We start from the raw sequence: 16501 nt of genomic DNA, 5'->3' as shown, positions 1-16501 counted from the left end.
CACAAGGGGAAAACTATTACTGCAAGAGAAACTGAAACCTAGCAAACACGTTCAGGTTTACCTTTCATCATCAAAAAACTTGCATATACTGCAATAATATTTTGCCATTGATAGCCCATTGCAAGAAGGACTTTGGCAATTTGGACCAACTGGCTGAACTTTCATACATGACATGCACATCATCTCCAAAGTTGCTTTCCTAAAAATTGCAGTACCACAATGTGAGCAATATCAGTTTAGCTAATTATCTCACAACATATCTCTAACAACCAATGCTACTACAGAAAAGGTAATGTATTTTTGTAGCCAATGTATTTTTATATACTACTACCACATGGCTAAGGCAGATCAATTAAAAGCTACAAATGGGGAAGATAAGGAGAAGTTCACAAGGCCTATGTTAGCCCATTTGAAGCTTTTCAACCAATTACTTCCAAGTGAATGTAACTTCCGGAACACATGGATGAAGGAGAAAGAAGAAAAAATAATCCAACGGCCATGATGAGTACGCGCCTTAAATAATCATGTCGCCTTGCTGCTTTACAAGAGAGCAAATTAACCACTAGGTTATCCAAATCTCATTTTATTTAGTAATATTTGGATCATGTGTTCAAAAGGGAACGTTGAACATTCTGCTACTGTGAGATTATAGGTTCTAAGCAGTCAGCACAGAAGACAGATGACATTGATTGTACTAAGTTTACCTCTCCATTGTATGATCACTAACTTTATCATGACAGAACCTGCATGTGAACAGCTTATTGCAGCAGGCAGCAACAAGCTTGCAGTTTCTTTTGTAATGCTCACAACCCAATATTTGTTTCTCTGGATCTCGATAAGAAGGAAAACATCCAGGTATTACAGTAGATCCATTATGATCTTCTGATCTTGGTTGTGGTGATTTCTGCTGAGCAGCTATCCAGCGGCTGAAATTCATGTAATTAACAATATGAAATATACAGCCAGTCATTCCAATTAAATATACAAAATCTTTGGGGTGAAACAGCAGCAATAGCCCCTACAATTTATTTGTTGTAACTTTAAAATGACAAACCTCGTCATGAGATTTTGGATTAGATATGCTTTCCTCCTTGGATCAAGACTAGAATCTTGAGAAACCTTTCGTATCTCAGCCTCGAGCTCACTTTGATTCATTCGGAAAATGTCCTTCCAACCAGGCTTGAACATCTGATCACTCTGGTCAAGGTTTTCTTGGCTTTCTACAGGGCAAAAGAAAAGAAAGACTCGAAGAAATAAAAATCTGAACCTCCAAACTGTAACATGCTATACTTAAACAGTAGAAGTGTAGAGGATTATTTCCTCGTTCATCATAAATGTACACCCCAATCGCACTATTTTAGCATCTGACGTGTTTTTCTAGCCAGTTGCTCTTACGTATGATATGTCCAACTTCATTCTCCTTGACTGTTCCCCTTTATCACAAATTTACATCACCAAGGATTGTATCATGTCAACATTTGATCATTGAAATAACCCAGAGAAACCAGATAATCCATATTGTCAGTTTTAGTTGTTGCAAAGAAATGCATTGATATAGTTTTGCTGTCTTCTTTGCCCTAAACTGGAATCTTCTCTAATATTGCCCTTTGTCCAAGCAAACTATCAAACATCATGCTTGCAACTTTTTATTCAACCGGGTCACCACTATTTATGCCAAAATAGTTGTCATGTCTTACTTAAGTAACACAGCATTTAACTTTGAGTAAGAATTTCATATGATGCTCATTGCAAGTTATATCCTCTTTACAGATAATCCAGTGTAAGTGGTGATTCTCGTATTTGTATCTGCTTTATCAAACAGTGTGGGTCTCAACTCTCAATTAAGGTTTTCCTATGATAAAACATTTGACTTGGAAAATATACTACCAAGTGGAGAAAGTATATACATATGTAAAATAGAGAACAAAAACATGGTGGAAGAGTTTGAAGAGGAGAGTCTAGAAAAAAACAGAGCAGACCTTCAGAAAGGGAGGAGGAGGCCTCATTTGAGGGGTCAGATGAATTTGGTGAACTCTTCCACCATTCGTTTAGCCATTCATCAAACATTGTATTCTTCGTTGCCTGCTTCCATGTATCCATCATCTTGTTCTGTTCATCTAGACTAAGTGCCGATGTAACCCAAGGTATCATTGACTGCAGAACCTCAGCTCCTGTAGATCCAATTATACGACCTACAATCTTATCTTGGTCATCCACAGAGAAATGTTTATCAAACAGTGGCCACAACTCAAGTTCTTCTCTATGCACATGATTAGACAGGGTAAACCGGATAGACTTGCACATTCCTTGAAGCTTTGTCAAAAGTTCATTATGCTTTCTGGACCAATCAATCTCACTGTATGAACAAATATGGCCTTTTCCAGCTTCATCAATTTCATCAATGGGGTGAGCCAAATCATCACGTAAATGTGAAAGTTCAAGCAGTATGGTTGATATATCTTTAAATAATTCTTCTTCCTGTTTGTGATCAAGGGTGTATGAGTGACTGACATTATGTAGTGCATCTTTCGATTCAAGAGCAGGGAAGACAATGTCATCTTCAGCATTGCTATGTGCTCTGTAAAGACCCCACAGTAGGCGAAATCTTCCGACGAACTGGCGAAGGCAAGATTCATCTCCATCAATGAGATTTCCAGATTCAACATCTAAGTATTCTAAATCTTTGCGAATTGCCTTATGGAATTTGAATATTGCATCAATTGGCCTAGAGATGCTATCTGGGCTGGAAAATGTCGTGTCCGTCTCCCATGAAAAAAGACTTGAGTGTAAAGAAGGTGCAGAATAACTGGAAGACAGTGAGCGAAAAGAGTTTACAGAAGTAAATAAATCAGCACCAAAGTTGCTACTTTCCACTCTTAACCCAGGAATGTGGCAAGGTTTCTTGCTACATCGAGACTCTTCAATGTCAGTAGTTTGTGAGCAGTGAGTTCTGTTCGTAATAGATTCTGCACGATTCCCTCGCTTGACAGGCCTTGAACCGTTTTCTGTCTGCAAAGGTACTGAAAAAGTTCCGTTGCTGGCCAATGAACATGGGCAGAATGACTGACAACTTTTTAACTCATCTCCATCCAACGGGCAGCCCTGTGCTCCTGATGGCAAGCATATGAATTTTCCCGAGTTGGATATATCCTTCAAACGACCTTTGCATGCCCAGCCGGAGAGAAGAGTAACCAGTGCAGTTTCAGAGGAAGGTGCTGTTTCATGCAAATTTGGAGATGTTTTATACAGCTAGTGCGGTATAGAGGCATAGAACAAACTATTAAATTGAAAAAGGTACCTGCCAGGAACATATTCTGAAGAAAAGACTGTCCATTTGCATCATCCATCTTTAATACAAACCATGGTAAAACCTTCTCCAATAACTTCAGTGGCATGACACAAAGACTCCTATATAGAAGTTCTCTTTGTTTCTCTGGTGAGAAATTTATCCTAGCTTGAGGAAGTACCTAGATAAGAAGGTGAACTATAGATGAGACCCCGCTGAATCGCTGATCACATTGAGAGGGAAATGGTTCCAGCTTCTTAACTACTAGGCTAGCTTTTGTTTCTTAAAAAGGTCACCTTTGTTTCCTCATTGTTGAAGTGCTTCTCCATTTCCTCCATTATCTGATCAGCCTGTGAACATAACTCGGAGTAAAAATCCACCGCAGTTGATCTGGCTCCAGCTGTTTGGATTTCTTCAATTAAACATCTAAATTTGTTAAACCGCTGTTCTTGTTCAGCATGCTCCTGCTCAAAGGACACTTCACCATCAACTGCAGGAAATATAATTTGATCCTCGGCAATACTGAAGATGAACAAAAGAGAAAAACAACTGATCAAACAAAGGATGCCAGATTAGGCCACTTCACAGGATAAAATAAGAACTTAGGACTGGGATCTATAAAGACCCAGTTCTTTTGAGGAAAACCATGTAAACCCCAAAGCAAAGAAAGTAACATATTCACAATACTGGTAATACTACTCATTCACTGTGCTTGATGGTATCTCGGTTTTTCACGACTCCATGGTTATTCACATGAGTTGCGCACCTGAAGCACCACTGGACGTCAAGGCATTTTATTGTATGCATCTATATTCATATGTAATGATGAATATACACTAAACTTGTTCATATACAAGTATTGTGTTGTCAAATTATGTGTAAGCAATGGCGTATAACTGATGAATTACAAACATGTATGACATAATAGACATAATTAATTACTCCCTCCGTTCCAAAATAGATGAACCAATTTTGTACTAACTCTAGTACAAAGTTGGTTCATCTATTTTGGAACGGAGGGAGTAGTTGTCATGATGCGCATGTTGTACGAATTGGCTATTCATCAAGATTAAAACAAAGGTGCACATGAGTCGAGATTCAAAGCCACATACCTGTGGAAGATGCACACATCTGCAATAAACTGAAGCCTCACATTGAAGGCTGATACATTGGAGAAGTCTCCAGACTGCTGGATCTTTCTTGTCTCCTCTGCTATATCACTCAATTCTTTCCGGATAGCATCGTGCCAATACAATATCTCATCTATAGGATGTGTTACAAGCTGACTATGATTAGATTCTGCATACTTCCTCTTTCCAATTTTAGAATTCTCGTGTGAGCATATTTGCTTGTCTGTTTGGTGAGAGATATCCTCGCATCTATAACCGCCTTTTGAACAAGAATTGTCAAAATCGTGTGCCACAGTTACTTCTTTCCCTCCTATCCATGCAAATACAACCTACACGAATTTTGAGACTAAAATGAATTTTGAGACTAAAATCAAATAACATAAAGAAAATTGTTATTAGGAGAAGATGCATGATAATTAATCCTGACCTGTTGGAGAAGTTTCTCTTGAGGAACTATTTTATGTAAGCAGTTAAGAATATTTTGGTGCTCATCAGGTGAAACAGAAGATGAAAGCCATGGAAGAAAATCTGCCATCATGTTTACAGGGATGTTGCATATGAACTGCCAGACTAAATCAGCTTGCTCTTCATATGAAAACTTTGTGATCAGCAATGGGAAGACCTAAGACATCCATGGATGATTAGACGCCAAAACTGTATGCACTATGCTGAAAGGAACAAATACTGACAGAGGAGGACACTAATATAGACATAACACAAAGTGACAACTTGTCATCATATAATAAAAGATTATATGCATCATTTGTAAGAGTCCAAGAGAAACTTCTCGTTGTGAACTTTCATTTTTACAGTTAGGTTCACCATTGAGTTCTCTGAGATGTAAACAACAGTTTAATCAAAGCTTCTATGCTTTACCAGCACATGTCTTTAAACTGTTGTGCAGTAAGGTATTGGACAATAAGCATGCACAGGGAGCACAGAATGCAAAAAATCTATCTCATATACAGGGCATGACAACTAGTGAGCATGCCAATAAAGACATTCTAGAGATACTATAGTACTCAAATAGGTGGCTTCCTGATTATGTAGTCTTTTTAGCAGTCCACAAGTTGCATACAAACTTGGAATCAGCGTTTAGGTTTCGTATACCAGCATACTGCGTACCCAGTGACGTGACATGACCCTTATATTAGAGCATAACGTTGGATACAGAGGAAATTGTCAATCGGCAGGAAGACAGTGCTTAGAAACATCTTCCAACGTGTGCCTAACCTTCTACCGCTTTGTACGAAATGGTGTTACTTCATTTTTTTTTCTGTACTTCACTATACTGTTGGTAAATGTAGATTGAAGTAGACCGTAGACAATAGGAAAACTACTTTAATACAGACGCGGCAGGAACGACTAAAGGGTGCCAAATGGCATAAGTGCATAAAACTGTCTGAAAAATGAGTGCATATAACTGACCAGCAGCTGTATCTAGATCTGTATGTTATTGCTTCTACTCTTGCATAACATCTTCTCATTGTTAAAGACCTTGAGGCAAAAGTACATCCCAAGGTCCCACTACCAAGCATATGATTTTAATTACTTTCATTACAACTTGTTAGTTTGATTCGACAACTCAAAACTTCCTAATATGAAGCTTCATACCACATCCACTAGGCAATTACAACTATGACAACATATCTCATACTCCTGCCTGACAGAGAATGAAATCGCCTTTGAGTGAAATTTAAACAAACAGCATACAAATAGCAGAACATACTAATCAGGAAAATGGGAAAACCTGTTCTTCTTCCTTGAACATATGTTGAGTTATAAATGTTCGAATTGCTCCAGCACAGGATGCAATCTCCCTCCGGACACCATCATCACTATGTACATCAAGCTTTAATAGAGAGAACAGGTGGGCAAAGAGATCATTTTCCCTTTTGTGCTCAAGGGAATACGTCCCTGCGACATTCTTGACTCGAATATCGAGTGCTGGAAAGATAACCTGCAATCATCAAAGGCAAATATTAGCTCCAAATTTTCACTGCAGTGTGAACATATACTTAACTAAAGTTGGCTTACAAAATTTCACAAATATATCAATGTAAGATAGGAAGTCAGTCTAGAGTAAATGATACGAGGCCGTAAAGCTCATGCTCTGAACAATGAACATATCACAGGCACATCCCTTCCCCGTAAAATATGTGCTGAACAATTAACGTATCACAGGCACATCACATGCCAAGTGAAGCAAATGCCAGGAAAATTCATTTTCAGTCAGAACACCCATACCCATACCAAGTGAACAATTTATTAAACACGGAACCTTTCATTTTGCAAATGGGAAATGTACAGAGAAAATTATGTACTCTGAGATGGACTCCTGTGATTAGATGCTCAAGGGCCATGGTTTAACAGTTCAGTTTAAGACATGCCTAGGCGTTTGCAACAAAATGCTAGTAAAATTCAGGGAATGCAGTAAAAGGATAATGTGGAATGCAGGGAATAGTTCACTATCACATGGTGAAGTATATGCAAGACCGTAAGCGTGTCCCATATTATTTGAGCATATCACCATGACACCACACCTACAAACTCGGTCCATTTTCAGATCACGGCAGTGTTACGCCTCACTCTGAACCCCGAACACAACCCAAATCCTCGGAACCTATCCCGCAATTCAGCGGACCTAAACGCCAGCACAGCCACAATTCGGCATTCCAACACGTCGTAGCCCAATTATCCGTCACAAATTCGCTAATAAAACTAATCGGAACGCGAGAGCGAACTCAGGGGCTCCGGGCGCGCCATGAGCAAACGACCGTACCGCGTCCTCGGCGTCGCAGTGGTGCCTGTAGACGGAGAAGAGGAAGCGGCAGCGCGTGTCGAGCGCCGCGGCGTCCCCGTCCCCGCCGCGCTCCGTGGCGAGCCGCACCGCCGCGGCGTGCAGCCTGTCCAGCTCCGCGCGGATCGCCTTGTGGAAGTAGACGAATATCAGCACGGGCGCCTCGGCCGCGGACCCCGCGGCGCCGCCGGAGCCGGAGCCGGAGGCCGACGCCTCGGCCGAGGCGGACGGCGGGGGAGGGGTGCGCGGGGCCACCGCGGCGATCGGGCCGTCCCCGGCCATCGGCGTCGGCGCCATTCTCCTCTGCTCGGTGCGTGCACGCGGCGTCTGGCTCTGGCTCTGGCTTGGGTGGGTTTCTCTCTTTCTCTCTCCTGCAGTTTCGTGTTGTTTTCTGGGCTTTTTTTATGTGGTGGTGGCCAATCAGAGGTGGAACGCCGCCAGTGTCCGTTGTGGGCTCGTGGGCTTGTGTGGTCCCGCTAGACAGTGAGATTGCATTTTTAAGATAAAAAAATGTGCACTGATTGTCTTTGACCTTTCTACCCCCAATCTCCATTTTTTTTACCATCTCCATGATAACTCATGCAATAGACTTAATATTTCGACTCTATAGAAGAGTTAAACTCAAAATGCAATTATGTACAAAAACAAGATGTCTAACTGAGCATCTTCATGTTTTTTTATATAAGGATGTTTATGGTTCACTAAAATGATCCATATTAACTTTTGGTCATAGGCGAGAGCGCTGGTCCCTTTTCGCAAGGAGCCAAATCTTGGTATATGTAAATGTCACACTGTCCAAATTTTCACCAACATTAATCAAACCTAAAAATCCAGCACAAATGGTAGGGTCCTTCAGGTTACACATCACTCAGTCGTGGTATAGTGTGTAGCGTGGTAGTCATCCCCTAATCAAAATATGAGCAAACAAAACCTTTGTGAGGTAAATTACAAGTTTATCGTTCCGGATCGGCCATATTAAAACACGTATTATGTATCACGAATGGAACCCTACCTGTTTGCAGCGAAGGTTGGTATGAACTACTCCCTCCGTCCCATAATATAAGAACGTTTTTAACACTAGACTAGTGTAAAAAACGTTCTTATATTATGGGACGGAGGAAGTATGAAGGAAGCATTCCCCGTGGCCTATTGGTACATTTGTTTGCAGTAAAAAAAACAGTTCAGAGAGGATGGTGTTACGAAAATATCAACTTCACATGGGTGAACAGCGACTCTATACTGTGGAATGGCCCGATAGTGTTAAGAAAGCATGCATTAAGCCTCTTTTGGGTGGTTACACTTGCACCAGAAAATGACTCTCGTTGGGGACAAATTCGTGCACACCGCCGTGGCTCCTTGGATCGTCGTAGTGGTAGAAAAAGGAAGGCGTGTGTCGTGCGGCCGAGCAGATCTAGCGCACGATCTATATAATCTCATGGATGGCATGAACCGGATCTAGCTACACCGCGACGATCAAGCGTTTCTCTCTTCAATCATGCAAGAAATTTAAGATAAACAACTATACGTCGTTCCTCGTCGGATCCCATGAATGGAAAGGCAACGTTCCTTGTTTGCCTCCTCCGCAAGCCCAAAGGGTGCTTACTGCTTAGCTTAATTAGCTTATTGATGAGATGATCGTTGAGATGGCAGGTGCGTGCAACTGTTAATTAGTCGGGCCAGATAGTGGGAGAGACAGATATAGGTTAACCGATAACTATTCTTGGTATTGGGTACGGCGTGTGCTCTCCCAACCGAGGCCTGGATATGTATATGTAAACCCAATGCAGGCAGAAAGGACATCATCTCAGCTGGTTAATTAGCTACTCCGGCAAGGGCTCCATGTACGTTGTAGTAGCTGCATGTGCAGTGGATTTGATAGTTAACCCGGGTGGTGGTTAGGTCATGAAATGGACGTATGTGCATGTATTCATGCTGCCCTCAACGTGCTAGCCCTCTAAAGTGCAAACCGGGATAAAGCTTTTTAGGTTGGGTGCGTCTTATACCAAGTGGAAATGGCTTCAAGATATAATAGACTATTCTTAATGTCTAGTCTAGCCACTAAAGCTGGCCGGCAATGTCGTCCATCTTACTGGAAGCGTGCTCTTTCATGCATTTGCGGGGTAACGTCGCGCGTGTCGTGCGAGCTGATAATCAGTCCAGTAACCCACATTGATGCAATGGCCAATGATGCGTGTGTTTTAAATTTTATTTTTGACTACAGGGTGCGCCAATGGGGCCAACCATGTTATATCATCAAGTGCAATTTACAGCCAAGGATTTGATAATCCGTCACATCCAGATTACCTAGCCAATGATGCGTGTATGTCACAGTATGCATGGGCGTATGGCCACGGTTGCTGCGATATAGTAGTGCTAGTTAAACCCAACCAGTCATTTTCAGATGCAAGAAATCCGGGTCAAGGCCAACATGTCAACGGTGACGGTGACAACAGTGCTAGCTAGCAGAAATTTAAGCAGCTTGCTTTTAAAAAAAAAATCTAAGCAGCTTGTCATTACTTTGTACTCCGTATAAAACCCTGTTGCTTTTCACCATGCATGCATGGCGGCGACAGCCAGCAGGATCTTGGACTAATTAAATTGATTTATATTGGGCTACCAGTCAAATTGGCAATGCGCATGGGGCCAAAAAAAAACTACTAATATGGTAGGTATCCCGTACGTTAGTGTTAGAGCATATGCGCTTCACTGAATAGACCCGACGATCGACGTGGAAGGTCCCTGTCGACCACTGAGGCTCTGTTTGAAATGTCGTTTCGTTTTCAGATACGGGTGTAAAAAATACAGACCTCGGACGGTCGTTTTGTTTCCGGCCGGAAATTATGCAGCGGCCAATAAAATACAAATGTAAACAAAACACCCCTGCATTGGCATACAACTATCCCAAGCGCGGCCTGATGGTGTGGCTCAATCCGGGGCCAGCAAACGAACAAAAATCCGTGTGGACGTGGCTGCTCGGTTACATATAAAAGATAACGGTAGGTACCAGCATTGAGAACACGAACCTGATGACCTGTTTAGGTGTTCAATTTTTTTTTCCAAATGTTAAAATTCGGATGTACAGTTTTTTAGCTCTAAAAGTCTGACGACCAAAATTGTCAAGCAAAAATTGATAAAATTGTTTTTTAAAGAACACAAATTGCGTACCATATTTTTATCGAAGATAGAATGTATCAATTACAAGAGAACCTATTGGCACTGCAAACAATGCCGTGGATGCACACCACACCGAATACAAGAAGACTAATCTCTCACAAAAGTGATGAAATTGTCATACTTATGTATAAGGATTTGTTACGTTCTACAGTGAAAACTGTCATATAGAGTAAAAATGAACAGAAAAATTGGCATGCATTCGATCAGGATCCAACACATTTGAAGGCGTCAGATTTTCAACCCAAAAAATCTGACGACGGATTCATATTGAAGTCCTAATATTTTTAATATATGTTCTACGTGGAGCCCTGAATCATGCAGCCAATCGATGCGCGCACTGCCGGAGAAAACTTAAGAATACAAGCGGAATATATAATATCTGGGTAATGGGTTTACGAAGGTTTGTGGATTAATTAAACCGAACAAGTCAGCCCTTTGTGAGAAATCCGGGCTACGACAGACATGGCAGCGGTGACGGTGACAGCTAAGCTAGATTTGACCGTGCTAGGTGAAGTTTGGACACACGCTACGACTACTAGTAATGTAAGGATCGGTTGTTTGATTACTTTGGACTAACACCACACCACACTTTGCTTTTTCACTTTACTTTGGACGAAATGACAATGATCCGCCTTGATGGAAACGCGACCCGGAACGCAGCACGGCGGATGGGATTGGACGGGCGCCGGCGTGTGGTGCGGGTGAGCTGGACACGCGCAGGGATGGGGCGGCACGAGGCTATCGCGCGCTTTGCCATGCCAGCCGCGCGCACGGCGCAACGTATGCTAAACGGAGAAAGGGCTTCGAGATTACGCCACTACAATATTTTTTTAGACAAAGGACTATAGTTGTGTATATTAGTTAGTATGCACGTGCAACGCACGTCTTCCTTAAAAAACAAGTCAATGCAAAATCCAAACTATGATTACATGATCATATATATTTCTGTTCTTTGTCTCGCTCAAGATTGCTCCAAATTCGAAATTATATTTTTCACTGTGAATTTTTAATAAATTTGAAAGACTTTAAGATAAAACCAATTGAGTAATCATATATTAATAGCAACGGCTTAGAACAAATATTACCACACTGTACCCTAAGAAAAAACTATAGAAAAAATATTCAGGAATGACATGTGCTTCTCTTCTCACCTTGGAGTAACATGAAAAATGAATTATATTACTTATCATCTCCTTAATATCTCTACTACAAAAAACATAAATAGTACAAACTATATCTTTGATGTAACAAAATAATAAGCACCACCTGCAAATATACAAGTACACGGAGTCAAAGTGACAAAGTCTAGGGATTTAGATTAAGATTTTACTCACCTCTACACCACCGTGGTGGTAGCTTCATCTTGCCGCGGCATCGCAGAAACAATCAGCTTCAGCTAATTAATATGGCCCTTGTTTTTCTACTCTGAAATCTTTTGATACGCAATGGTGTTGGCAACAAGTATCTTATAAATGGTGCTCCTTGAAGTGGAATCTTATCAATGTTTGCATATTCTCCATCAGACAATAGCATTCATCTCCTATACGATGTATCCGCATCATCTGATTAGCATGTACAATTCAAGTTTCTCCAAGTTGCATTAAAGGAACCATGCTTGATTGTTAGAAATATCATGTTGCATGTAAAGCTAGTTGTCGCTATTTTCATAGCAGCAATTAAAGAGTTGATGTTCTTCTCATAGGCTCAAGAGTATCTTCTCTATCAGAATACAGTGAAAAAGAAGAGAAATAACTAACCAATTAAGCATCATAGGGAATTTCTACATAGTTCTTTCATTTTGTAAACCATTAACAGTTGGACTCTATAAAAGCTGTATATTGCAAAGTTCAAAAGGTTAATCTTGCACTCCTTCTCTCAAACCATACATATGGAAGAAATGACTTGACAAAATTCAACATTACGTGCTGGCAACTACCGGCCAAAAGGAATTAGATGGTGCCATGGTGCCTACACGGGAAGCACAAGAAAGAAACAAAAATAGCTGAAGGAATCAAGTGAACACATATGACATCGTCCCCCTGCCACACATGTCGTCGAGGGTGTTGAAGCACAAGCCGTCCAGGGTGCCGTCGTGGCACACTCCAAAGAAGACCTCATGCAAGGAGGGCACTGAAGCGTACGGCATCCAGCAACTCGAGGCGAACACCGTTGAGGGCGCTGACGTTGTTGTTACAGCCTTGTAGGTGCTGCAAACGCCATAGAAGCTGCCAAGTGTCGTAAAGCCGCGCCGGATGCGCTGGACGAGGCAGCGGCGAGAGCAGGGAAGAAGTCCAAGTCGTTGTGCCCGAGAGAATGCGCCATGGCCTCACACGGCAACACGCGGGACGTCGGCTCGTCGAAGCCGGTCGAGAACATAACGCGCCACCGCAAGTCTATCATGGACGCGAACGCCTGGTGGCCGACCTCCTCGGGCGGGCCGTACTCCGCCAGCTCCGATGCGCGACGGAGCATGCCGAGGACAGCGTCCGCAGCTGCGGCCAGCCGGCCACTTAGCGCCTCCGTGAAGCCGCATGGATGACAGTAGGTGTTCGGCGCCGACCCCAGGCCGTGGCCGCGGAGAAGGCGATCGACGTACACCACAACCGTGTCCAACCGATGCGTCATCAGCAGGCCGTACCGTTCGGCGAGGCGCCCTAGGGATCGGTACAGCATCTTGCCTATGGCGTGGAGGAGCTTGGTGATGACCGGAAGCGGCCTCAGCCCAAGACCCAGGTGGAAGGCGGCGTCGGGATCTGAAACAAATCTGCGTGATATTTTAACCGGAGGGCTGCATGCCTATAGCTCCTGTAACGTCTCAAGCTTTTAAATATTTTCTTGCATACAGGGCCATCACTTAATCTCCATCAAAGGAAAAAGTAAACACCCGAGATTTGCTTCAGGTGAGACGCAAGACAACGTAAAAAATTCTCTGCGGGGCGGAGTATGGTCAGTCAAGGCAAATTACCAAGTGCACACAGAAAATAGATTAAGTTAAATCTAGTCGTTAGGTTAAGTTCAGCGGGTCTAATCGTGTGGTGGTAATTAGTTCGTGTACGTTTTGTGTGATGTGCTTAAAGAAATTTTTGTTTGATTGTTTAATAGTAGTATAAAAACCAACTAGTGCTACCATTTTTTTGGTCATAGCCAAGAGTGTCGGCCCTTCTTCGCGATGAGGCAAAGTTTTGGCATATAAATGCCGCATTGCCCAATTTTGTACTAACATTAATCAAATGGAAAATATGCAGCGCAAGCGGTGCACGTACGCTCTAGCCATACATACGCTAGCACTAGTGATGCGGGGCTAAGATAATGTGGAAGTGGCATCACTCGTCATGCGATAGTGTTCACTCGAATGACCTGGTAGTCACCCGCATAAAAACAAGAAAGAATAACCTGGTAGTGCTCGTAAAGCATGTATTAAGCCTGTTAGGAAATGACTATAGGTGTATACATTGTACTATATATTATGTTGCTTATAATGAGAGTATCATACTAGATAGTTCATGCATGTCAACTAGGCAATTTTAATGAGGTGACATATAATTAAACGAAGAAAGAGAGGTTTGACTAATCAGATCATGATACCCTATCGTAATAAATATTGTACTAGTACGTGTCTTGCATTGTACTCCCTCAAGTAGTGTCAAAAAACTTCTTACATTATAAGACGGAGTAGTAGTAACTAAGGTCATCTAAGATACTAGCTAGTCTAAGATGAGAGAGGCATTTTGGAGGCCGAGCTCCATGGAGGCCTTTATTTAAAAAAAAATTAAATTCAAACTTTTGTGGTTCAAATTGTTTTGAAAAAAATTATGTGTGTATGTAAGGATGTAACCCACATGTGTGTAAAAATTCATGATGAAATACCTTGAGGTGCGACCTGTACAAAAAAAGATAAATTCATGGCCTGGAAGGATGAATAATATCATGTGTTAAACAGCCTTAGATTTGCCTTTTTTGCACAGCCCTCATTTCAATGTATTTTGAACTGAAAATTTACACACATGTGTGTTATACCTTCATGTATATCTGTATTTTTTCAGAATTTTTTGAAATGTAAAAATATGAATTTTGATGAAATTTCAAATTTGAATTTGAAGGCCTCATTGGAGGCCGAGCTCCAAAAGGGATTTCCGGTCTAAGATACTGTGCACTAAGAAGATAATATCATACACTAATATAATATACTCCCCTCTGGACAGCCTTAACCGGTCTTACTTAGTGACTGTTGATTGGTGAGACACCTAAATTGGTTCGGGGCAAATTCATGCATGCATGCACGCATGTGTGCGGTGTCACTCCTTCAGATCGTCATAGTATAGGAAAAAAAGGCGTGTGTCGTGCCGCCGAAAAATCTAGCGCTCGATCTAGCATATATCCCATGGATGGCATGGCTACGCATGAACCGGATCTAGCCACACTGCGATGGACATAGTAGTTCCAGTAATCAAGCATTTCTCACTTTAATCAGTCCGTAGTGAGTGTAAGATAAACAACTATACGTCGCTCCTCGTCGGATCCCATGAATGGAAAGGCAACGCGCCCCGTTTGCCTCTTCCGCAGGCCCAAAGGGTGCTAGATTGGCTTATTGAAAATGATCATTGAGATGGCAGGTACAACCGTTAATTAGTCGGGCCAGATAGTGGGAGAGACAGATAGGTTAACTGATAACTATTTTTAGCAGTACTGTATTGAGTACGGTGTGTGCTCTCCCAACCCATTGCAGGCAGAAAGGACGTCATTTCGGCTGTTAAACAACTACTGTCTCCACGCGCTAGGGCATGCTCTAGGGGTGATCTGCTTTCTGTACGTTGTAGCTGCATGTGCAGTGGATTTGATAATTAACCCGGGTGGTGGTTAGGTCATGAAATGGACGTATGTGCATGTATTCATGCTGCCCTCAACGTGCTAGCCCTCTAAAGTGCAGCCCAAGATAATCTTTTTAGGTCGGGTGCGTCTTATGCTAAGTGGAGAGGGCTTCAAGATTAGGCTATTGTTAGTAGTAGTAATATTTGACCACTGAAGCTAACCAAGCAAGGCAGCAGTATGGTCTATCTTCTTGGAGAGGTTAAGTGAACTGATATTATTCTACAACACACCCTCTCGTCAATTGACGCTAGTAGCTACTAGGTGTACTACATTATAGTTTCCTGTAATTTTGGAAGAAATATTTGGCTGTACCGAAAGCTTTTTCGTGCGTATTTGTAAGCAAATGTCGCATAAGGTATGGGCGTATGGCCACGGTTGCTATGGTACTCCCTACATCTCAAAATAAGTGTCTTAACTTTGTATTAATTTTAGCACAAAGTTATATTAAATTTGAGACACTTATTTTGTGACGGAAGGAGTATTAGTTAAACGGAATCAGTCATTTTCAGATGTATTGGGATTAAGACCAACATGTCAACGGTGATGGTGACAGTACAATAGTGAGGTAGTTTGCAAGATCTTTGTTCTATAGTACTACGTAGTAATTCAAGGAACTCCACAGTACTCTGGACTAAACACAGTTTATTTTCATCATATGCATGCATGATGGCGATAGCAAGATCTTGGATAGCTTCCGTTGAAAATCTATGGTCAGTCAACGTTCCAAAATGAAAAAAATGGTCAGTCATGGATACTACTCCATGTACTACTCCATCATGGAGTAGTACGTAATTTATATCGGACTGGAGAGTCAAATTTTCATGCAAATAAATAAAGGGATAAAATATCGATTATCATGCAAATCAAACTTGCATACATTTGATCAATATTATAGAATAAAATGTCAACATCTACAATACAAAATCTCCTCCTCCGTTGCCGCTGTAACTCTCAGGCCGGCACACATGCATCGTCCCACCTCCGCAACCGGCACCGATGTGCACGCTCGCATTTTACGATGGCGTCGTCCACCCAGGACCCGTCCGTAGGCAGGTACACTCCACCCTCCCCGTCGACGTCGTCCATGGCGGACATCACCCCCGGTAGGTGTTCCGTCAATACCATTGAGCTTATTTTCAAATGCCATGTCACTTTTTTGGAGTACGAAGGATGGCGGGGTAGTCGACCATGGAGGATGAATTGTTGTGTGATGTGTGGTTGGTCGTATCCACGAATTTCGTG

General features: G+C 42.0%; 1 protein-coding gene across 1 annotated transcript in view; it reads right to left on the bottom strand.

Moving 5' to 3' along the window:
• Nucleotides 1-7554, bottom strand: part of LOC119349373 (zinc finger protein BRUTUS-like) — a 9647-nt gene extending 2093 nt beyond the window's left edge. The window contains exons 1-10 of the mRNA XM_037617397.1: nucleotides 7199-7554; nucleotides 6167-6376; nucleotides 4844-5038; nucleotides 4399-4745; nucleotides 3583-3808; nucleotides 3299-3467; nucleotides 1980-3215; nucleotides 1055-1220; nucleotides 705-926; nucleotides 62-199 (exon numbers count right to left, since the gene is read on the bottom strand). Of these exons, the coding sequence (XP_037473294.1) occupies nucleotides 62-199; nucleotides 705-926; nucleotides 1055-1220; nucleotides 1980-3215; nucleotides 3299-3467; nucleotides 3583-3808; nucleotides 4399-4745; nucleotides 4844-5038; nucleotides 6167-6376; nucleotides 7199-7513 (3224 nt within the window). The 5' untranslated portion in view covers nucleotides 7514-7554. The remainder of the gene's footprint in view (nucleotides 1-61; nucleotides 200-704; nucleotides 927-1054; nucleotides 1221-1979; nucleotides 3216-3298; nucleotides 3468-3582; nucleotides 3809-4398; nucleotides 4746-4843; nucleotides 5039-6166; nucleotides 6377-7198) is intronic.
• Nucleotides 7555-16501: the final 8947 nt, after the last annotated feature.

This window comes from Triticum dicoccoides, chromosome 1B (genome assembly GCF_002162155.2).
Source record: "Triticum dicoccoides isolate Atlit2015 ecotype Zavitan chromosome 1B, WEW_v2.0, whole genome shotgun sequence".
Classification (NCBI taxonomy): Eukaryota; Viridiplantae; Streptophyta; class Magnoliopsida; order Poales; family Poaceae; genus Triticum; species Triticum dicoccoides.
Note: the sequence above shows the minus strand (reverse complement) of the source record. Positions and strands in the feature narration are given on the sequence as shown.